The sequence below is a fragment of the Vigna radiata genome, chromosome 3, assembly GCF_000741045.1.
Source record: "Vigna radiata var. radiata cultivar VC1973A chromosome 3, Vradiata_ver6, whole genome shotgun sequence".
Classification (NCBI taxonomy): domain Eukaryota; kingdom Viridiplantae; phylum Streptophyta; class Magnoliopsida; order Fabales; family Fabaceae; genus Vigna; species Vigna radiata.
The window spans coordinates 7,707,389-7,729,929 of NC_028353.1; the positions used below are offsets into that span (position 1 = coordinate 7,707,389).

The 22,541-nt window shown below is 32.0% G+C and overlaps 3 protein-coding genes across 5 annotated transcripts; 1 reads left to right on the forward strand and 2 right to left on the reverse strand.

The window, feature by feature from the left end:
• Window positions 1-5,809: 5,809 nt before the first annotated feature.
• LOC106757935 (nicotinamide adenine dinucleotide transporter 1, chloroplastic) lies at window positions 5,810-10,206 on the reverse strand. Of its 2 annotated transcripts, XM_014640793.2 has the most exons (10): window positions 9,835-10,206; window positions 9,634-9,729; window positions 9,291-9,397; window positions 8,282-8,330; window positions 7,992-8,101; window positions 7,357-7,451; window positions 7,174-7,262; window positions 7,001-7,095; window positions 6,391-6,642; window positions 5,810-6,312 (listed from the first exon to the last, which is right to left on the reverse strand). In XM_014640793.2, the coding sequence occupies exons 1-9, from the start codon at window positions 9,923-9,925 to the stop codon at window positions 6,406-6,408; spliced, it is 969 nt and encodes a 322-aa protein (XP_014496279.1). In that variant the 5' UTR covers window positions 9,926-10,206; the 3' UTR covers window positions 5,810-6,312; window positions 6,391-6,405. The 2 variants fall into 2 exon arrangements, with proteins under 2 accessions (XP_014496279.1, XP_014496278.1); XM_014640792.2 differs by having other exon boundaries at window positions 5,810-6,642; window positions 9,835-10,205.
• A 1,144-nt stretch (window positions 10,207-11,350) lies between these two features.
• On the forward strand, window positions 11,351-14,767 carry LOC106757306. Of its 2 annotated transcripts, none has more exons than XM_014639945.2 (5): window positions 11,351-11,453; window positions 11,851-12,158; window positions 12,263-12,356; window positions 12,450-12,949; window positions 14,038-14,767. In XM_014639945.2, exons 2-5 carry the CDS (start codon window positions 11,853-11,855, stop codon window positions 14,584-14,586), a joined length of 1,449 nt encoding a protein of 482 aa, XP_014495431.1. In that variant the 5' UTR covers window positions 11,351-11,453; window positions 11,851-11,852; the 3' UTR covers window positions 14,587-14,767. The 2 variants fall into 2 exon arrangements, with proteins under 2 accessions (XP_014495431.1, XP_022635059.1); XM_022779338.1 differs by lacking the exon at window positions 11,351-11,453 and adding an exon at window positions 11,472-11,614.
• A 928-nt stretch (window positions 14,768-15,695) lies between these two features.
• Window positions 15,696-19,248, reverse strand: LOC106757876 (protein DEHYDRATION-INDUCED 19 homolog 3). Its single transcript, XM_014640712.2, has 5 exons — window positions 18,886-19,248; window positions 18,615-18,757; window positions 17,208-17,285; window positions 16,829-17,073; window positions 15,696-16,086 (listed from the first exon to the last, which is right to left on the reverse strand). The coding sequence occupies exons 1-5, from the start codon at window positions 18,959-18,961 to the stop codon at window positions 15,981-15,983; spliced, it is 648 nt and encodes a 215-aa protein (XP_014496198.1). The 5' UTR covers window positions 18,962-19,248; the 3' UTR covers window positions 15,696-15,980.
• Between the last annotated feature and the right edge of the window lie 3,293 nt (window positions 19,249-22,541).

Below are 22,541 nucleotides of genomic sequence, written 5' to 3' on the forward strand. Positions count from 1 at the left end.
ATTTTTTTGACAATATTTAAACATTGATTACGTGTCAATATGTGATTGGTCAAAAATTACTCCACAATAATGTTTATGATTATTATTATTAATTATGGAATAATTTTTGACCAATCACAGATTAACACGTAATCAATGTTCAAATGTTGTCAAAAAAATGTTGTCTAAATATCATTATCCATAATATTATCACCGAAAGCAAAATATTTGAGATGACTACCCAATAAATAAGATAAAGAGAAGGGCATAGTTGTGACTTTAGGAAAAGAAAGCGAAAAACATACTTAACGTTCGAAAAATTCAAATCCCTGGTTCGGAACCATAGCCATCAGGTTTGGGAAGGTCCACGAGCGCGTCTTAAAAGGGACCCACTTTACCTACAGTCGCAGGTCGTTCAACAAAAATGATCGGACGGCAAATTAACTCAAGTAAGCCATAGTATTTCTCCACGTGGCAAACTACAATTGGCAACATGCTACTTTGTCATTCCGTTGACATTATAAGCGCCTGTAGACTAATAATAAATAATTTAGTTAAATTACACGATTTTTTCATCTTTAGATGATGTTTTTAAAAAAAATAAAATTATAAAGTAAATAAAAATTCAAAAATTATGTTAATTTCCTTTATTCGTTTACAGAAGTATTAAATTATTTTATATTTTCAAGAAAATATATATTTTTAACTTTCATTCATTTTCATCGAGTATTTATTTATGTGAAAGGAATATTATTAATAAAAAAATAACATCATAGGAATTATTATTATGGCTGTTTTTTATTTAATCTTTAAATTTCTGATAAAACTAGAGCCAAATTTCTCTTTACCATCTGCATTCCAGCAGTGCAAAAATCTCCTTCTTAAACACACTTTTAAAATCTCTAACCCAAAGAAACGAATTACAAACATTAAATGCTAGCTTAATGTTAACACCATCATCTATCACTCCTTCAATACAAATCCATTTGAAGCGATATGTGTGTTAATTTTTAATTTATGACTATAATCAGAAATATTAATTTTTTGATACAAATTATCTCTGTTCTTTTTCTGTTTAATATCATTGGAATTTGTATTATCCAAAGATTATGTTGTGCTATGTTTTATCGTCATGCAATTTTATTTTATTTTGTTAGAAATGAAAAATAATATTTTGATACATATATTACCTTTTTATATTTTTAAAAATTATAATAATTTATTTTTTATTTTTATAATGTGTGTCACTTTTTGAGAATTGGAAACACATAATTAAAGAATAAGATACACATATGGGAGCTGCAGAAAGGTTGAATAATGATGAGTCTTGTTTCTTAATAAAATGTGTTTAGTTTTGTATTATAATTTAAAAGACTAATAAATCTAAGAAAAGTTGTTAAATGCGGTTATTATTGAAAGGGTAAAGTTTGCATGTTATTGCCTTTTCTCTTTATGAGTTTCACATGTTAAGTGAGCCCACTGTATCATATTATTATGTGTGAGAGAATTCTCTTTGTGAAGAAGATTCACGCTGTCACCTCTAAGAAGATGGCCAGCCACATGCATCTTCATTTCTGGAAACAATTACTAATTAATATTTTCTCACAACTCAATATTCTTTACGTCATTAATCTATGCATATCTTAATTAATCTTTTCCTTTCAGAAATCAGTGAAAATTCAAATTCGTTTACCTTAAAATGAAAACAAAAATAGTTGCTAATTGATGATGACAGTGACTGGGATATTTTTTTTAAACATTTGAATAATCGAAAGAGGACAAATGTGTCAACATTATTACAATCCGGTTGGCGTTTTGTAATTTTGTTTTTTAAATTTTCAAAATGAAAGAAAACTATGTCATGACAAAATATTAATTCCAAAGAGAATTCGATAAAATTATAATTTTTTTTATCGATTCAAATTCAAATTCAAATTATGTTGTTATTATTCTTTATTTTCTTATGAAATGTTGATGTAACTTAACTTTGGTCTTTATCTATGTGATTCCAAAATATAAGAAGATTGTCACTTATTACTTTGATCATGGCAGGAGCTTTTTGGAGGGTAACTTTGGGTTTGGTGAAAAAGATCTCACAAGGTAAAAAAAAAATAAAAAGAGATAAAGATAGCCATTTTTTCCTTTTGAAGTTAAGACATTGATGAAAGTGATGATAACTGGAAATAGTATAAAGAGAAAAAAAAAAGTGAATAATGATATTTTATATATACGAAAGTTAAGCCTAACCATTACTTTCATTATTCTTTGTTTTGGTAGTGATGCGTTACCAAAATGTGCCGGTAGAGTAGGTGAGTTAAAATCTCTATGAAGGGAATGAAAAGGGTTCGTTGCACATTTAATTTAATTAATGGATTAATAATGCTCAATATTCAAATCAATTATGTCAAGATTTAGGATTTAATTGTTAAGGATAAAAAAAAATTATAAATAATATTAGTTATTTTATTCAGAAGAAGAGTAGAATTTCATTTACTGTATTTTTAAATGGTTGACACATCTTCCGTCACCAATTTAAAGACATTTAATTTTAATAACTCCGGTGACTTTTCTACATTTACGTGAGCATTCGGCAGTTTTGATGTGACTTAAAATAACACATACAAATTTATACCAAGACTTAAAAAAAAAAAGAAGTAAAAAAAGAATATTATTTTTCACAAATTACTATCTTGTACCATTGACCCAACTTCATCAGCTTTCTCGAATGTACTACTTTTTGTACTTCTCATCTTACATTGTTTCTCGTATTGTTAACTCCCTAAGATTTAACTAATACGATAAAAAGTAGTAGAGAATCCCATCTGAAACATTAAGGCTAATGCATGGTTAATCTTGAATCTTGATGATAAGTTATAGTATATTGGGCAGTGAGTTGTCTAATTATGGGTGATGATTACCTGAATTTGCATAAGTTAATTGAGATTATTATGATAAATCGGAAAAGGTATTTTGTTGGCCTTTAAACAGTGGAAAAGATAGCATGCTTCGCAAGGAATTAGGAATCTGATGGAGACGTGTTCTCTTGCTAGAGATAAACCTCCCTTTTGTTTGGTCCTTTGATTTTGACAACTTAGCTTTGCCTAAAAACCTCTCACAATCAATCTGCGTATTCTTTCTTTAATATTATTATGGTTTAAACCTCTTTTTGGTCCGTAAGTATAAGTAGATTTTCAGTTTAGTTCCTATTTTTAAAAATGTAAATCTTTGGTTCTAAGTTATAAAAAATGTATCAAATGTTGAACTTGAAATACTGTTTTTTGGTTGTTTCTAAAGTGTTGTTATTATTAAGAAACAAATCAGAGCAATCTAAAGATGTAACAGTTGTTAAGAAACAACCAAAAACAGTATTTCAAGTTCAAAAAGGACTCATTTGATACATTTTTTATAACTTAGGAATAAAACTTTACATTTTAAAAAACAGAGACTAAACTGAACATCCGCTTATAACTTAGGGACAAAAAAAAGTTTAAACCTATCATTATAAACTCAAACCTCTATTTCACGGCTATTCCTTTTCTTTTTAACTTCTCAAGAAGAAATACACCAATATTCGACCTCATAAATAAAGGTTATATAGAAAATCAGCAACCTACTTTTTATCAAAAAATGTAAGACAATAAATTGATAATTTTTTCTACTTATATAATAATTATTTTATTAACTTTTACTTAATATAAAACTTTTAACTCCTCTTAAATTCTCAATGATGTCAAATATATATATTCTTTTCAACAAGAAATAATAATATTATTTATCTTAGAAAAGATATTTACTTCTTGCATACATAGGAAATGTGTTAATGGTTGCTAAAAGTACTTAAGTTGGGTCGTTTTAGTTATATATCTCCTTTTGAATTTGGTATAATAACATTGTAAGCATTGGATATGAATATTTTCATTTGAAGAATGCACTTCAATTGCTTATTCCTTATTCATTTTATATTAAATGTTGTTATAACGTGTCAAAGGATTTTATGTTCATGAAGTGTAAAATTTATTTAACTTATAATTCTGATATCTGACTAAATGAATACATAATTAAACTGTTAATTTTCTACTTCATCAATTGTTGAACTTCAATAGCTCATTATATACATTGAATTTAATCAATTAATCACAAAATTTCTTGAGTGACATAATGCATATTATAAAATCTAACTAATTTATATATATATATATATATATATATATATATATATATATATATATATATATTTTAAAAAGTTTTGTTTTTTCCTATTCCTCATACAACTTTCTCTTTCATGCAACAACTTAATATTCCATTTTTTTTTCTTATAATTTTTTATCAACTTTTTTTTCTGTTTTACATTTTACACTTAAAGATAGTCAGTTTTACCAAATATTATTTTAATCAGCTAAGGTATTAGCCATTCATTAACTTATGATTTTCACTTGCTACTAATATTTAATTGTGAATTAACTTAACTAATATTTCATTTATATATTCACACGGTGTTATTAATTAATACGGCAATCTGTATTCAACCCAAGCTTAAGCATTTATTGCATGTTTGGGTATGCAAAATAGACTTAGCTGGATATAAAGATATCAAAAGTCCATCAAATTAGTCAGATCACATTAAAACATTTGTAACTTCAATGAAATTAGGCCATATTACAGTAAGAGTATTAAAAAATATTTATTAAAACATGTACATAAATTGTAATTTATATATTAAGTTATACTATATTTAAAATTAAAATTAGTTTCATTGAAAAATAAGAATACCTCAATCCTTCATTTAAAATTATTATATATTTACTATCTCTAAAGCGGGTAAAAAATAAAATATAAGGTCTGTCAGACAATTTTTGTTTAACTTGTTTAAAATAAAAATTAAACTGACCAACACAAATTTTTAAGATAGTCCATCAAAACATATAACACGAGACTGACCAAATTAACTAGCGTTCTTCCTGTATCAATTTAATTATAAATCAGACAATTCATTTCATCTTTCACGTAGAAGTTAATATTGTTATTAACTTCAAGATTTACACTTAATAGATGTAAACTTTTGTCTATAAATGTGAAATAAAGAAAACACTGAACTTTGCAAAATAGTGATGCTTTAATTTCTTAAAAAAAAAAATCGCTTTATATATATATAGATATATATATGAAATTTAAGTTAAAAGATATTAATAAAATATTAATATATTAATTATTATATAGCTTTTTTTTATTATCAAAATATTGCGATCATAAACTTTAATTAGGTATTAGTACAAATGTAGCACAAATGTACTGCTTCCCTTATCATTCACTGTAGCTTAAATGTCTTCAATGATTTTTCAAATTGATAGAAATTTAGTTTTTTTTAATCCAATAATTACAATTATATTCTAATATCTTAAACAAATGTTACTTTTAATCTAAATTATTTTCTTATCAGTAATAAAGCAAACCAGTGGGTGAGAATATTGCTCAATAATGATCACTGCATTAGGTAGAAGAACAACTTAGTATCCATCCATTTAATTTTATCATTCATTTAAGATTTTATTACACATTGAAAAATCTAAGCAAGTGAATATGTTTCTTTTTATTAAAATGTCCTTACACTTTTTTGCATAAATAATTAAGATATTAAGTTGTTTCTCCCATAAATTGGCCTATAATTATGCAATTGTGACTATTACTTCGCTATCACCTAGATGGTTTATCACTAATAATAAAAAAAATATATTAATCTGAATATTTGTTAAGGAAATATTAGAATAAAATTGTAAATACTACATAAATATCAAAAGAAATAAATGACAGCCAAATTTTGAAAAATGAAAAGAATTTAGAACACGGTGAGATACAGGAATATATTAATTTCAAAGTCAATACAGCGCCACAAACATTGTTTTGTTCCCTCATTATGTAACAATGTACGTTACATGAAGAATTATTCAGGAATGGTTCAAAGTTATGCGTCTTTTTTGGTAGTTATACACAACGCAAACCATAAATTCTAGCCCCAATAAAGGAAACGAAATTGCTAAATAAATACCCAATGGCTCTCTTAAATGTATTTCTCATGTCTTCCATCCAGCAATTTTGATTCGCCGGATATGAGGCAACAGATCGTGCTAGATACTATAGGATATTATTCAGCTGTTTCAAAATCAAATAAGTTCCACTTTATCTTCTTTATCGTCGTCATCACTCAAAATTATAATTCTTCATCAGTCTCCCTACAAAGACTTTGCACAAGTTTGACCAGGGAAACCGGGCTAAATTGTGATTGGAAAATATGGGGGCTCTATCATACATAAACCTCTAAGTCACAAAGAATGATATCTGCATTGCCAAGAGATAGGTTACTCAGCTGGACTAAGCTTATGCTTTGTAATCTAACCGCTACAGAAGACAGATTACCTCCTAGATCAATTGTCACAAAATATGAGGTTGTGGATCAGAGGGAAAAAGAGAAACAAGAAATCGGTGTATCATTTCAAAGCTGGTGAATGTGATTACAGCAGCTGGCGTTGTCCTCAGAAGGTTCGTGGCACAACCTCGGTAAAAACCCGATAGACCTTCTTGTTGAAAAACCTTTCTAATACAGTCAATCACACCAGAGTACCGTTTCTCTGAATGATGCCCTTGTTCTTGAAGTCTGGAACGTACGACCTGCAAACAAAATACAAAATTTTCTAATGTTCATCTCCCCAAAGAACAGAAATGCAAAAAAATAAAATAAAAAATAATATGTATATATATATTCCTAAAATTCCACCCCAATTCTACAAGTGCTCGCAGTTCCAAATTTGGCAACAAAAGAACGAAGTGTGAGCTCAAACTATGCAAGAAATAGTCCAACATAATATTATTTTTGGAAGATTTATTAAACACTGATAATAGATTCTAAATCATTTTTCCACCAGGCGGTGGGCGAACTGACTCATTCACAAGACCAAAGGTACGGTACGAGTACCCTGTGGGGACAAATAACCTGAACTAAACTACCTTCAATCATTCACCAACATACCTCATGAGGATAAGTTAACGTTGATGCAAAAATTTTGGAAACGGATGATGCAATTGCAACATCACGTGCACCAAGTTTATCCATTGCTGCGTCATCTGATACAAAGCAGTTAGAACATTAATTAACTGCCAAAACTTTCAAGAGTTCACAGAAAGCTGTGGACATGAAATTACCTTGATTTGCGAGATAAAATTTTATCGTCTCGTATGTAGGAAATTGAATGGCAACATGACTGATACCAGCCAGAGCAGGTACAAGTCCACTGTTTAAGGAAAAAAAAAATTAAAAGTCGTTACATCATTCATTTTTCCAAATGCGTTGACCATCATGTTGCATTTTTGTTAAACAACACCAACCTGTACAGGCCCCGAATGCCCTCCTCATGTGCAATTCTCCTTAATGCGGATAGTGTGCCCCTATATGGCACAACACCAGATCTCATTCCTTGGGTCTGCATAAAAAGGACCGCAAACTTATAGTGCAGAATACAAAAAATGAAATGATAATAAGTAGTTCTATTGTCTCTATGGTTTTTTTGCAATACGATGTTCATCATACTAATACGAGGAACGGCAATGCAATGCTTTTAGTAATATTCATAAACCCTTTGTCCTAAAAGGATAGCACTATTTGCCCATAGCAAAAACATTGTAAGTAGCTGTTTTCCGAGTTCAATATGCTCCCAATCCATGAAGTAGGGGTTGTGTCATGAACCATGATCTCACCTTGCACATAGGACATCCAGAAAGGAAAACAATGCCTAATTTATTTCCCTCTCTGCCAGTTACCACAAAATTCCCAAATAATGGAAACAAAAAACTGAAATATCAAATTCCATGATAACGACAAATTAGACAATCAAATGAGTTTTATACTCTCCAACAAATTTCTAATTACATGTATCACTCTGCATTACACCAATTTTATGTGAGATGTAGCTAGCACAATCAAATATATCAGCCTAAATTAAGGTTGAAATGAAGAAACACACTTGGAGTCTAGTCTTGACAACCCAGAGGGGATTTGTGAACATTGTAGTTGCAGCTCCAGCACCAGAAGCAGCTATCATATTAGACCCAATTGAAAGATGATGGCTTTCATCTGCATACATTAGCATGGCTATTATAATTCAGAATCTAAATAATGAGGGAAGCGGGTGACTCAGAAAGTTGACAACATAAAAATAGAGGTTAATAAGTGGATTAATTATCACAAAAAAAGAATAATGCTTCCAACAATCCCTTATTTAGATAGACAGAAAATAATAACTAATGGACTAACCATCAGCATGGAGAAGGCTCTTAAGATGCTCATATGTACTAAAATAAACCTGCAGGTTCATAAATTGATACAATCAGAACACCATCAGTTTCCTGCAACTAAAAAGTTGTGAACATACTAAAAATTTCTACCAGAACACTAAAATGAATCATTAAAAAATTAACTAACTTTGCTTTGAGAGTAATTCTCAGGCCATTTTGTGTCAGCTGTCAAGAATCACTAGGTACCTGGTCAATTAGTTTCACTTTTAGTTGAGAATTAAAGTTCACTATTCAGTCCCCATCTCTGTGCTCTACATATAGGGGTATAATTTATTTGAATGGGTTTGTGCACTTTATTTTAAAAACAATGCAATATGAATACTTGAGTCCACATGGTATTATGATCACGAAGCATTCGGAGGAGTTTCTTTGAATGAAAGCAGAAGATGTTTTATTGTTTTGATATGCTCTGTTCACCTTCACTTTGTTGTTCCTCATTATAAGTTTTCTTTTGTCTTCTATGATTGTATATTCAATTCCTTTTCCAATAAAATTATAATTTTGACACCCTAATTCTCATTTGCATAGCAGTGTGCAGTCCTGCAAGTCAACACCTTGAACAAGCCATAAAAATGGAGGTTGGTTGATATGAGGTCAATGGCACAATGATCTTGCACTCCAGTGTAAAAAAAAATTAAGTCAATCAAAAGCAAATCTGACAACCAACCATGAAATGCAGAATTTAAACTCAATTCAGTAAGTATTAACGTTTCTCACGAATGACTTCATACCCCTGCTTGTCAGAGATAAAACATGATTCTTCGTTTATGTCAACCTTCCACAGGAGCAAGGTAGGCATTAATTACTATAGTACATTCGGTTACCAAATCGATGGCTATAATTTAAAAGAGCATTTACAAATCTTGGACATGAAAGGTAATGAATCTGTCAAGATTCTATTTGTTGTTTACTCCATAAATAAATAATAATACATTCAAAAAGAACACAGACATGGAGAAACGACTCACCGCCCAATTTGGAAGTAAAGCCAGCACAGTGGGCGCAAGCCCTCGATACATTCCACGTAACCCTTCCTTCCGAAAAATTTGCTCCAAGCTAGCAACTATTATGCTGCCTGCGGACAAGCAACAGTCATAAGCTAAAGTCGCAATATTCAGTTTCAGTAGTTAAACCAATGGGAAAATTTTCCCACAGTTGATTCATCCTTCATATAATACTATTAACAAACTGAAATCTAAAAATGATAGCAACAATTCTTTTTGAATGACAAGCTACATACAGGACAGACAAGCCTCCCTCGCTATCTCGAACAGATAAAAAAAGGGGCAAGAGAAAGGCTTGCGGTTATACCTCTAACACTTCCATTGGTGATTTGCGGGACACCATGAACCTGAAACCTAGTTTTGATGACATCTAAAGGACACACAAATGTAGCAGCAATAACCCCTGCACCAAATTACGTACATGAAAACAAACAATTACAAATCGAATTCAGCAAAATGGAAAATTGAAAAAAGAAACGGCGATAAGAAGAATATAATTGAGGGATACCGGCCGAAGCACCGGCGGCGGCATTGCAGAGGAGGCCCTTGGGATTGATATGATTAGCGGCGTGGGCGTCGGCAGACATTGGCGGCGACATCGAGGGAGAAAGTGGCGAAAATGAAAAAGGAATCCTCTCTGGAGAGGGCAGTGGCGGAGGAACAGGGTAGTCGCATGGCCTGAGAGTTAGGGCACAGGGGAAAGACACAGTCTCTCGCGATTAATCGATACTAAAGTTTTGGGATTAGATTAGGGTTTGGATCAGATCCAAGAGCACGAGTCAAAAACGGCTCCTTCTATATGGTGCGTGTCATTCTTCCTCTACCACAACACCAATCCCAAACAACAAATACATCTCTCTCTCTTTCACACTCATGTTAGCTTTAGTTGTAAGTATTCCAAACTTTATTTATTATGGTTATAGTTAATATCATCCTTATTAATTCTAACGAGAGTTTAACCAGTTTGCACGAGAATATTTATTCATTTATACATAAATTAAAAAACAATTTACGATTTACAGTAATATTATCCTCCATTTATTTCTTAATATTTAAATGACATCAATTATTATCATTAAATAAGGTTAGCGTTTATTATTGAAATTAAGTATTTGAATTTAGAACATAAAATTAAATTTAAAAATTATAAAAGTGTAATTTAAATTTTCAATACTATTATTATTATTCGTGTTTTAACTTTTCTTTGACAGTAGATCTGCTTTATTATTTTTTCTTCTTCGACTTTCTCCCCACTGCTTTATAATCTTTTTGCTTGATCCATGAACACCATGGCGCATATTCTAAGATTAGAAACAATATTAAATACTACAAAGCATCATACTTTTACTGAAATAAAATAATAATAATAATGGAGGCGTTAGAAAATAACAGATTCAGCCTCTATCTCTTAAAAACGAAAAATGACAAATATTAAAAAACGCTTATTTTTATTTAAAAGTTGTTTTTGCATGTCCTTCTTAATTTTCACTGCTGTAGGAATCTCACAATAATTTAAGTATTCATAATGATATTTTCAGAATATTTTCTTTTGAGTTAAATATATTCTTCATTTTTTATTTTTAGTAAAAATTAAAATTGAATTTGAAATTTTAGATTAATTTAATTATTTATCTTTAAAACTGTATTAATTTAATTCATTTAAGTAAATTTTATTAAGTTTATTTAAAGTTTCAAATATATTTTTCAATTAATATAAACAATTCAAATACTATTATAAAATACATTTAAAATATTAAATAAATATAGTAAAATTTGATTAAAAAAACTAAATTTACATATTTATAAAATTGAGAAAGTAAATTAGACTAAAATTAAAAAAAAAAACTAATTTTAATTTTTATTAAAAATTAAGTAATCAAAATAATATTTAACCATTGTTTATAACTTAATATTTTTTTATTATTTCAATCCGTTTTCCTTATCATAAGATATACGATCATAAATAAAAATAAAAAATATTCTATATTTTTAGGAATATTATATGTTAGATTATATGATGATAACCCTAATAAGGTGAGGGTACAATCGTATCCCCCAACAGAGCAGGTTCAGCCTTGCCCCGGAAATCACTATCCCTACCAAAGCAAACTTCAAACTCCTCAGAAGGTGTTCCTTTTATCATCCCATAGTTAATTGTTAATCTCAACACTCTTCGTAGATACAAAATTTGGCACGATTTGTGTTCTTGTGTTGGAAGAATTGTGTTAGATACTGTTCTCTCGTTCTTCTTCAAATTCATCATAGCATTTTTTTTACCAGATTATGAGGTCTCTTGTCACTAACAAATTTTGGTTTCTACTTTTTAACTTCTATCAGTCTTCTGTTTTCAAACAACAACAAAAAAATTATTATTATTATCATTACTTGTTTATCAACCTTGCTTATATCTCCGGAAGATTACAATCATGCACGCCTTGAACCATGTATGTGCACTGGTTATGATTCTGTCTGAAATACTCATCAACCTTGTTAGTGATACAAGTCATCTTGTGTTACATTGTAGAAATGGCTATGGGAAACTACACTGAACGCCTAAGAACAACTTGGTCATCCGAGATGGATCGTTATTTCATCGATCTTATGTTAGAGCAAGTTAGTCAAGGCCAAGTTGAGGATCATTTGTTCAGCAAAAAGGCGTGGAAGCATATGTCTTCAAAGTTCAATGCTAAGTTCAATTTTCAGTTCGAAAAAGATGTTCTTAAGAACCGCCACAAAACGTTAAGGAATCTGTACAGGAGTACGAAGAACCTTCTTGGCCAACCGGGGTTTAGCTGGGACGAAAAGCGAAATATGGTCATCGTTGATGATCAGGTTTGGATGAATTTCTCAGAGTATCAAAATTTGAAATTATTTTAAATCTTTTCAACTCTACTAAAGCAGTTCATTGGTTTATTTTCTGCATAATAATAATGTAGGTAGATGTGAATGCGCTAACATGTAGAGTAAATAAAAGTATACCCAATTTCAAAGACTTGTGCACTATTTATGGACATGTGGTGGAAACGAAAGGTAGCGCTTGTTAAACACTAATTTGTATATGTCATGATTGATGCTTAGGAGGTCCAGTTTATGTTTTAACATCTAATGAATGTGAATTTCCAGGTGATGCAGCATCCGAAGAGTTATCTAATTCAGGCAAAAAGGGAGCATTTGTTCCTTATGTATCAAAGGATATCTGTGAGGATGCTGATAAACTTCTTCGTGATGTCAAGGCTGATGAAGACTGTGGAATCTTTACCTTGGATAAAGTAACTGATGATTGTGAACAAAGAGTGTCGAAGGAAACAACAACCTCTTCTGGTACCCGGACCCGGACTTATTGGCAGCCACCCATGGATCGTTACTTCATTAACTTGATGCTTGCTCATGTGCAAAAAGGGAATCATGGGGTTTTCAGCAAACAAGCATGGATGGAGATAATTTCATCATTCAATGAAAAATTTGGTTTTGAGTATAGTTTGGAGATTCTTAAGAATAGGTACAAAACTCTTAGAAGGCAATATAATTTAATTAAAAGCCTCCTTCAGTTGGATGGCTTTGCCTGGGATGAAACGCGCCAGATGGTTATTGCGGATGATTGTGTCTGGCAAGATTATATTAAGGTGCGTATTAATTGAATCTGCTGGAAAATCGAACCTCTTTGGACATACACTTAGAAGTATAATTTGTTATATTGCCAATGAGAGTTGCCTGTCTTCACCCGAGTTCCCTTTTACGATGATTTAAGGAGTTTGGGGTGAATGCTTCTGGAAAATGGTTTTGAGTGAAGTCTAAGTTTGATCATCTCTTGATTACTCCTAACATTTGGTTTAGGTATCGAATTCAATTCCATAAAACCAACATGTAAGGAAAGAGGTGTCTAAGTTTTACAAGGACTAAATTGGTCATTATCATTAATTAATGTGAGATTTCAATTCATTGAGACCAACGCCTTGTTGACTGCACTTTGTGATGCTTTACTCAGCCATTTTGGTCTGCCCCTTTGTAGGTAGTCCTTTTTGAACTATGGGTCAGAAACTTGACAGGTTAGAGTTAAAGCAGGCTAAGATGATTGCAATTAAGGTGCATTTTTAACCCTTAAATTATGTGAAAGTATATATTAAAGATCCTACTTCGACTATGATCAAGTTATATAACTTGATGCAAACCTGACACTTATCGTTCGTGTTTATCCGTTCGTGAGGTTAAATTAAACTTAAAACCTATTTTATAAAAAAAAGAATAGACAGAATATACCATGTAGGGGATCAAACTGTTTTTGGTCCCACATTTTTTAATAGATGTTTATTTCTTTCTTGCAAACTTACAAGAGATTTTTTAAATCATAAAAGGTTTTACAATAATATACTATCCTCATTGGCAAAACTTATGAGCTAATACAAGCTAAATAAATTTGTTCATTCTAGAATGTGGACTGTCTTGAGATGAGCTATCAAGAAGGGTAGAATCTCTTTTCTGAACTGAGGACTCCTAGGTTCATTTTATTTTTCTAGATTCAAAGTAAAAACAAATGCTACTCACTTCGTTTTCCTTTATTCCATGTACTTAAAGCCATGCAATGGTTGTATTTCATATATATCAGCCTTCCCATTCTCATTCTTACCTAGCATGCCTTAGGAAATTTCAATACTTGTGATATATTAATCATCTAATTTTACAAGGTTTTAAAACTTTTGACGTGTCTATGCAGGTTCATCCGGATGCTCGACAATATATGACTCGACCTTTGCCATACTATAAAGATTTGCGTGTCATATATGATCCAAGTTTTGATGAAAAAGAATATCCTTTGCCTCCAGATAGGCATCAAAATGCAATTGATGTTAAGATTGAGTGCCCTTCAACGTCTAACACTGTTCAGCCTCCAATTACACCCAATTCTAATGAGGACCAATTTAGTGGTGTCATTGAGTTACATCATATAGGTCAGAAACAGAAGCACCAATTAGAGAAATTTTCTAATTCTACAAGTCCTAAAAGATTAAGGAATGATGAACAAGGCATGGCTGCTGCACTCCATGAGATGGCAGCTGTAGTTTCAACGGTGTCTGCAAAAAAGAATGATACCTCAATATCAATAGAGAACGTCATAGAAGCAGTGCAAGCATTGCCTGATATGGATGATGACCTGGTTTTGGATGCTTGTGATTTCTTGGAGGATGAAAGAAAAGCTAAAACATTTCTTGCATTGGATGCCAAGCTTAGAAAGAAATGGTTGATTAGGAAACTTCGCACATAGGTGTATCCTACGCCCCCCTTCATATTTCGTTTGTTATTGATTTTGGTCCATATTCTTTAAGTTATAGCTGATTATATTTTTTTTGGGAGGATTCTAAGCAAATTAGTGCTACTAATAATTTTGATGATGGAATAGTATTTTGGAACGCAAATTAATTTGTATATTCATCATGTATAGTTAATGACTGCACAAAATGCATTTATATCTACCCATACTCAGGTTATGTGAAAGGAAAGTGTTTCAAAAACATGCATCCTGCAATTGATTGATAACCTGATAGGAACTAGATATTTAGTGTAGTGAGATAGGATAAAACCCGACGGCAACAACTCACAAAACAAGGAAAGTAGGATAAGAAGGGTGGACAAATGCAGAGCTTTGAGGTCTGCACCTACTGCTGTTTAACTCATTCAATGGTTATCCCCCTCGTCGCTACCTTTCTCTTCTGTTTTTCTTTGCCTTGCTCACTCTTTTCTTTTCCTTCCTAGTTTCTACCCTCCTTGCTACATAAACAAGGTTTATCAACCCAAATCTCTCCTATGCCCTTTACTGACATTTCCCACATTCTGGCATATGATCCCTAACATAATCCCTTCCGTGAAAGTTTATCGTCACAAATGTTATTCTAGTTTATCAGGGGTAGCATAATGACAGTTCTAGTTTTGACTAAGGTCTCATTTTAGATTGATGCCCCTTTGAACACTGGTCCTTATAACGTTACTCGCTACCCCATACTACAGACATGCACCCGTCATTTTATATCTTTGGAAATGTTTTTTTTTACATATTTGTTGTATATAATTCCTTTTGTGTGTGGTGGAATTGGAAAAGAGTACTCTAATAAATTTACCCCTGTTTTACAAACTAGAAAAATACGGGAAGACGGTATAATATTATTTTCTATCTTTCTCATTTTCCACTAAAAAAATCCAACTAGCGTTCAGCATTATTGGAGTATAATAGCCGCTATTGCTATTTAACTCGAAAGGCCTTGTCAACAGATTAAGCAAATTGCATATTTGAAAACATCAGTTGGTCAGATAGGTACCAGAACAACTCATCATTATTGGCACACTTTTATCACATAATTTAGTTATAGCAAATAGTAGTTATAGCAAATAGTAAGAGTAAGGTATTACGAAACACAAAATTCTGAGAAACTACGTGTTCGTACACAATTGTTATAAACCAATAATGGCATTGTCTCGAATATACATGACATTTAATTCCTACATATAGCTTGCTTCTCTATACTAGGTCTATCTCAGTGTCATACAGCAGAAAAAAACATTGGTCCTATGGCTAAGAACAATTTTCAAGATGGACAATACTATATATTTCCTTTTTTTACCCATTGAATTGAAACTAGCAATTGATGTCCTTAACTGTCTCAATCAGAAGTCAGAATCAAGGATAGTAGACACCAAAAGTCCCTGTACAAATTTACTGCGCTGTGCTTTCTCTATTTGGTCTTTGTCAGATAAATATGGCTGAACATCCCTGCAATAATTCAAATATTAGGTACATATTTAAGCGAAAGATGAAAGTAGTTAAGCAAAATTAAACATCTCATTAATAGGTACAACGTCAAACAAGAGCAAGTCAACAAGAATATAATTAATGTCTTATTAAAAGGTACAAGTAACAAAAGTAACCATTTTCCCTGAGGCCCTAACCTCAACAAAGTGTAGAAAGAAACTAAAAAAAGACTAGCGTTTTTTTGGGAACTTGCATATGCAGCTAAGTTTTCGGTTCCAACCATCATTTGCCTCAATGTACCTACCTATACTAGATGTAGAAGGATGTGATCCGAACAAAGAACACTTAAATGGCCCCCTGATTGGTGTATTATCACCACTACCGCGGAGCTACAGCTTTAATTGCATTAATCTAAAAGTTACTTGAAAAGAACAATCATATCCAACTGTGTTAGGGGATGCTTCCAATGATTTCAGGTGGTCTGCCAGTTTTCAATATTTATAGATTCTTCACAAAGTGAAAGGTGGTCTGCGAAAGATTATTGCATCAACGGATGAAACATGGTCTTGGAAAATCAAGCTTTTTGGTACTGTTGACCATCTAAAAATAGGACTTTACCTTTTTTTGGTCTCAAAACTTGACTTTTTTCATTCACAAACTCTATAATGATGGATCAAAAATAAATTTGTGATTTCATAGTTGATGTTTGACAGTGCATGAAAAATGCGAAATGACAAATAGTAGATAGAGTGATACTTCATACCTTTCTAACACTTTATCATTTGATTGCACTTCTTCAACGCTTATTTCACTTGAAGAATCTGGCAGCACATTTTCACATTCATCAACAGCAGATGCACCATACAAAAATGACAGCCATGCATCACTTGATGTGTTGGAGGTAGACATCCCGGGAGATAACCCAGCAGAAAAATCCGGTTTACCCTTTCTTGAAAAGGAAAGATCTGGGTAGGATTCATCTTTGTACCATTTTGATTTCAGCTGACTGTAATCTCCAGTAAAGGAAGTACATAGTTGAATAAAGGACAAAGACTTTGGTAACAATGAGAAAAAAGGGCAAGAAACTAATACTATTTATCAATAAATAAAACCATTCCTATCAATCAGATCAGAAAGGATATCTTAAACAAGTTTCCATGTTGTGCTGCTATATGATCAACGACATTTGACCCAATCCACACGGTACACACGGGACAAATCTGCATGAGCAAACAGAGATAGAGATAGCTGAGTGCAATTCAACAAGCACTAACATAGATAGTAATGAAAATTGCAAGCAAATTGAGAAATAAATCAATTGTCTAAGAAAATAGTATATACACACATCTGAATTTTAAGCCTATTGCAAGTAGCCAGTATAAACTTCTAAATCCGCCAACTGAACCTAAAATTAGGATGAATACTGCAACAGATAATTTTATATCCCTTTCTTACAAGATTTGTAAATTATGTGACAATCATGCATGGTCCGTCTAACATACTTGTAGCATCCCTCATAGCCACTTGAAATAAAAACATTATAAATAAATTAAACGTTTTTATATTATAGAAACTATCATTCAATGAAAAGCACATTAGCGATCTAATGATTACTAGGAATTGTTTGACAGATCTTGTTTATTTATCATAGTTTGAGGGTGAAGAGGAGTTGCACAATTGATGGATTTAAAAGTTCACAGTGGTTACTTGCAATCTCCCTAAAGTCCATCTGGGGTGTGTGTGTTTGCCTAGTCATTCTTAAATCAACCGACAATAAAGTAACATCATCAACTTTACATGGGAGCTCATTCTAGATGTGGCAAAGATCTAAATCGAAATCATGTGCAGTAACCACTTCAGGTTCTACAAGCTATGATCTTGTCAGGAACCACATCTTTATGGGCTTCTGCATAGATGCAAGATATATAAAAAGCCAATAAGAACATCATAAAAAGGTTTCACTTTGCAAAATCACATCAATGGATAGCTCCAAAACATGCTATTAATCGTGAACTAGAAGTAATAATGGATATTTTCAGAGGCAATAGAATGCAGAAATGCAAAGGTCAATTTGAAAAGCTGTATCGATTTGTCAAAGAAAAATTTCAGGTCCGTTGTCCGCAATGATGACAAGGAAGCTATTGACTTAAATTACAAGCATCATAAACATGGCCGATGATAATCACAAGGTAATTTTTTTAATAAAAATACATGCAATTTGTCCGATACAATTAGCATATTTCAAATGAAACTACCAGCACTAGCTTCTTTAGTACTTTGTGAATTTGTTGTTCAATAAATCAATTACAGAGTTAATAACTACGAAGGAAGTTTCTTGCAAAGCACCCAGTCTGAATGAGATTGTTTCAAAACTATAAGGCTAACAATGAACTGCGATATATCTCTATAAAAACATACCAACTACGATAAACGAACCATAGCCAAGCAGCAATAAAGAAGGATCAACAACAGCGTAAAGGGAATGGAAAAAGTTCCTATGCAAAGCTAAAAAAAGGGGAATAAATTAAGGTGAAAGATAAATAAAATACCGCAGACTTGGCTTCTGCTGGATGGTCCAAGTCAATATGGCAACATAGCTCAAGAAGATCAAAATCATCTGCGCAAAAAGGGCATGGATAAGCCGTCCTAAAATCCTCATCCCCATTGACCTCATCAAAATCGATGAAAAGCTCTGTTTCAACGACCAAACAAAAAGGTTAAACATTTAGCCAGAACAAGACGCCCCACAAAACCAAAACCAACAAAAACAGTATCCACAAGACTGGATTGAACAAAACGAGGTTTGAAATAAGAAATTACCGAAGTGTGACTTGAGCCTGGATTGGTAGCTTCTGGAGGCAGTAGAGCGGCCAAAACTGAAATTCTCGTCTTCCATTGACTTGCGCTAAGTAGTAAGTACAGGCACGGAGGAAAAAATAAAAGGGTATTTCCGCTACACGGTAAAGTTGTCTGAGGAATCGTTGTTGTATTTTCTTGTGGGTGCCGGTGTAGGATGGGAGTGGTGTGTAGTATGTTTATATATATATATATATATATGATGTTACTGTCAAGGGAAATGGGACGAGGAAAATACTAGGGACTTTCGGTTTAGGATTGTGCGTGGTTGTTGCGTTGGGATCCTTAGCCCACACGAATTCTGGTTATTTCAAATTTACCCAAACGCCCTCCATGGCCCTCTGCACCACCTCCACATCTTAATGCAGCCTCCCTTATAGGCCAAAAACCCATTCAAATTTAGGTTTAATAGGTTTGGAGGTCGGGGTTTGTTTCAATTGAATCCTCCAATTTTGAAAGTGATCGATTAGGTTTCTAATTTTGTCAATTTGAATCAATAAAAGTCTTTCCATCAAATGCAGTTAACGCCGTGAAGTTTTTAAACATGTGGCACACTAACGCTTCCAAGTGGCACCGTTTCAAGTGCATAGGTGGATTATAAAAGGGTGAAATCCCTTTTAATTTAGGGATTTCACCTTTAAATACACCCTTTTAATTTAGGGATTTCACCATTTTATAATCCACCCATGTACTTGAAACATGTTACCTGGAAGCGTCAGCGTGCCACATATTCAAAAACTTCACGGCGTTAACTGCATTTAACAGAAAGGCTTTTATTGATTCAAATTGACAAAATTAGGGACCTAATTGATCACTTCAAAAATTGGAGGACCCAATTGAAACAAACCTCCAAATATAGGAACCTTCAAACCTATTAAACCTCAAATTTATTACGAGTACCCCATAAGAGGCATCAATGGGATGAGGAAGAATGTTTTTTTTGCATTTTCACATATCACATCACATTTGTAGGAATATTTCTGATAGGAAAATTTTTATGTATTATATATATATTTTTATAATAGAAAGATTATTAAATTTTAAAAAATGGTTAAATTGAAAAAAACAATTAAATTTTGGGTTAAATATGCTTTTAGTCCTTGAAATTTTACTGAATTTTGGTTTTAGTCCCCGCATGAAACTTTGATAGCATTTCATCCTCCAAGTTTGGTAATTCTTACTTTTAGTCCCTACAAACAAACTCCGTTAGTGTGAACAGTGATGTGGCTAACGGCTGAACCACGTAGTCTTCCACTAACTCACCATTGATTGCCACGTTGACATTGGGATTTAAAAAATTATCTTTGCACGTGAATCTGAGATGCATTAGGGAAAAATTAGGGTTAATTTAAGACAGGTTAATTTAGGGTTAATTTAGGGCAGGTTAATTTACACCAAACAACGTTCATAATCCCCTCCAAAAGCCGCCTCCGACAGAAAACGGTAGTCCTCCGACAGATCCCCCGCCAAATATGGTGAGGAAAAAGCCAAGGAGGAGGCTCCGCCCACGGTGCTGCTAGTGCCAACAGCCTCAAAAACCAAGACCGACTGATGAGACACGATGGCCCTTCCACTCTCGCTGCAGATAACAGGGTTCTTGACGGACCTTCGATCGCACACACACTGAACCGCGCGAACAACCGCGACAGTATACTCATCCAGACTGTACCCGACTGAAATATCAGAGTCACACGACTTGGAACCGTCGTAATCAATGCCCAGTCCACCTCCAATATCGATGACCCGCATGTTCGCCCCTAACCGAACCAGTTCACAATAGATTTGCGCGGCTTCTCCCACGCCATCAGCAAGCAACGTTGTCGAAGGAATCTGAGAACCTACTTCGAGATCGTGTGTGGAGTTCGAATACTCTTTCAAAGAACTAACTTTTCCCCAATTCGTAAAATCAATTTTCCCCTAAATTAACCCTAATTTTTCCCTAATGCATCTCAGATTCACGTGCAAAGATAATTTTTTAAATCCCAATGTCAACGTGGCAAGCAATGGTGAGTTAGTGGAAGACTACGTGGTTCAGCCGTTAGCCACATCACTGTTCACACTAACGGAGTTTGTTTGTAGGGACTAAAAGTAAGAATTACCAAACTTGGAGGATGAAATGCTATCAAAGTTTCATACGGGGACTAAAACCAAAATTCAGTGAAACTTCAGGGATTAAAAGCATATTTAACCCTTAAATTTTCTAATGTAATAATTATTTTTATCTTAAAAGAAATAATTTAAAGAATAAATTAAAAAAATAAACGTGGATACGAAAAAATAAAAATTCTTTAGGTATAAATATTAATGTTATTCTCAAATACACGTGACAAAAAAAAAGGAGTTTTCAACTTTTGAAACTGACAAAAAAATATTACTGTGTGTAAAATAGATATATTTGTACGATTTTATTTATAAGGATTTTTGTGAAAAAAAAAATTATAATTTTTTGTGTGAATGACATAGACTAATTTCAACTTATAAATAACTTATTAAAATATATAGATATTTTAATAAAAATTCTTAAAAATACTCATCCACTGAAAACCAGTTCGGATTTTGAAGGTTTAAATATATAAAAAATGTGTTATACAGATAATTCTGTAATTTACTAATAAAATAATAAACATTAACCGTATTTCAATCTTACTTCCTTAAATTTAAATAATGAATAAATATATTTTTATTTTTATATAAAAATATTTTAAAAAGTAAAAGATTTATTAAAAATTGAATTCAATAAAAAGTATTAAATAAATACACACATCATTATAAATTTACACACTTAATGTAATTAATAATAAATACGACTATTCATCCTTAAAATAAGTTTTTAGACATAAAAGTATACTAAATTCCAATAGTAATTTATTCTTGTAACATAAATTTAAATTTATAGCCTCTCTGTGTTTTGGAGGTAGGTTAAATTATAGGATAAAGATACTTAGATAATATTTTCTTGACAACGTTTGAACATCATCATACTGTTATTGTTATTGGTCTATAGTGGTGTCATTGTGTCATTTGGACCAATTACACAATGACAAATATGATGATGTTCAAATATTGTCAAAAAAATATTGTCTATGTATCATTATCCTAAATTATATCCTCTAGGCTTTTCTCAATTTAATTTGTATTCTCTATACAAGAAAAGTTAAGCTTTGATTTCTATTATTAACATTAGAAGGAAAATAAGTAAAGATAAAAAATTGTTAGAATCTTTTTGGGTGGTAATAAATCACCACAAAAATCTAGCTGAAGATTAAAATGATTTGAATACGACTATTTTATTCTGACTTCTTATGATTCTGATTTTTATAAGAAAAATCATTTTACAGGTTTTATTCATAGACAACGTAACTATTATCAATGGTTGTAAAGATTTTTTGGTTTAAAAGAAGAAGAAAGGTAAAAGCACATTTCAAAATTAATTATTTGAAATGTTTGAATATACAAAGGAAAAACAAAACATTTTAAGGGATAGAGAAAGAGTTAATCTTCTCAAACGTATTTAGACCAATTAAAATTTAGAGTTTTATTAGGAAAAAACTATAATTTAAAATAAAAACAAACAATGTAAAAAAAAAATTATTAAAAATCCTAACCAGCGTTCTTCCGAC

What these genes read in the sequence shown, in the direction of transcription:
- LOC106757935 (XM_014640793.2), bottom strand. Translation starts at nt 9,925, where the DNA reads ATGTCGCCGCCAATGTCTGCCGACGCCCACGCCGCTAATCATATCAAT. An exon ending in CGCCGCCGGTGCTTCGGCCG is followed by an intron (nt 9,730 to 9,834) that starts GTATCCCTCAAT and finishes AATTTGGTGCAG; the next exon opens with GGGTTATTGCTGCTACATTT. An exon ending in CTTTACTTCCAAATTGGGCG is followed by an intron (nt 8,331 to 9,290) that starts GTGAGTCGTTTC and finishes ATGAACCTGCAG; the next exon opens with GTTTATTTTAGTACATATGA.
- LOC106757306 (XM_014639945.2), top strand. Translation starts at nt 11,853, where the DNA reads ATGGCTATGGGAAACTACACTGAACGCCTAAGAACAACTTGGTCATCC. An exon ending in TGGTCATCGTTGATGATCAG is followed by an intron (nt 12,159 to 12,262) that starts GTTTGGATGAAT and finishes ATAATAATGTAG; the next exon opens with GTAGATGTGAATGCGCTAAC. An exon ending in ACATGTGGTGGAAACGAAAG is followed by an intron (nt 12,357 to 12,449) that starts GTAGCGCTTGTT and finishes GTGAATTTCCAG; the next exon opens with GTGATGCAGCATCCGAAGAG.
- LOC106757876 (XM_014640712.2), bottom strand. Translation starts at nt 18,961, where the DNA reads ATGGAAGACGAGAATTTCAGTTTTGGCCGCTCTACTGCCTCCAGAAGC. An exon ending in CAGGCTCAAGTCACACTTCG is followed by an intron (nt 18,758 to 18,885) that starts GTAATTTCTTAT and finishes TCGTTGAAACAG; the next exon opens with AGCTTTTCATCGATTTTGAT. An exon ending in AATGATAAAGTGTTAGAAAG is followed by an intron (nt 16,087 to 16,828) that starts GTATGAAGTATC and finishes GAATTATTGCAG; the next exon opens with GGATGTTCAGCCATATTTAT.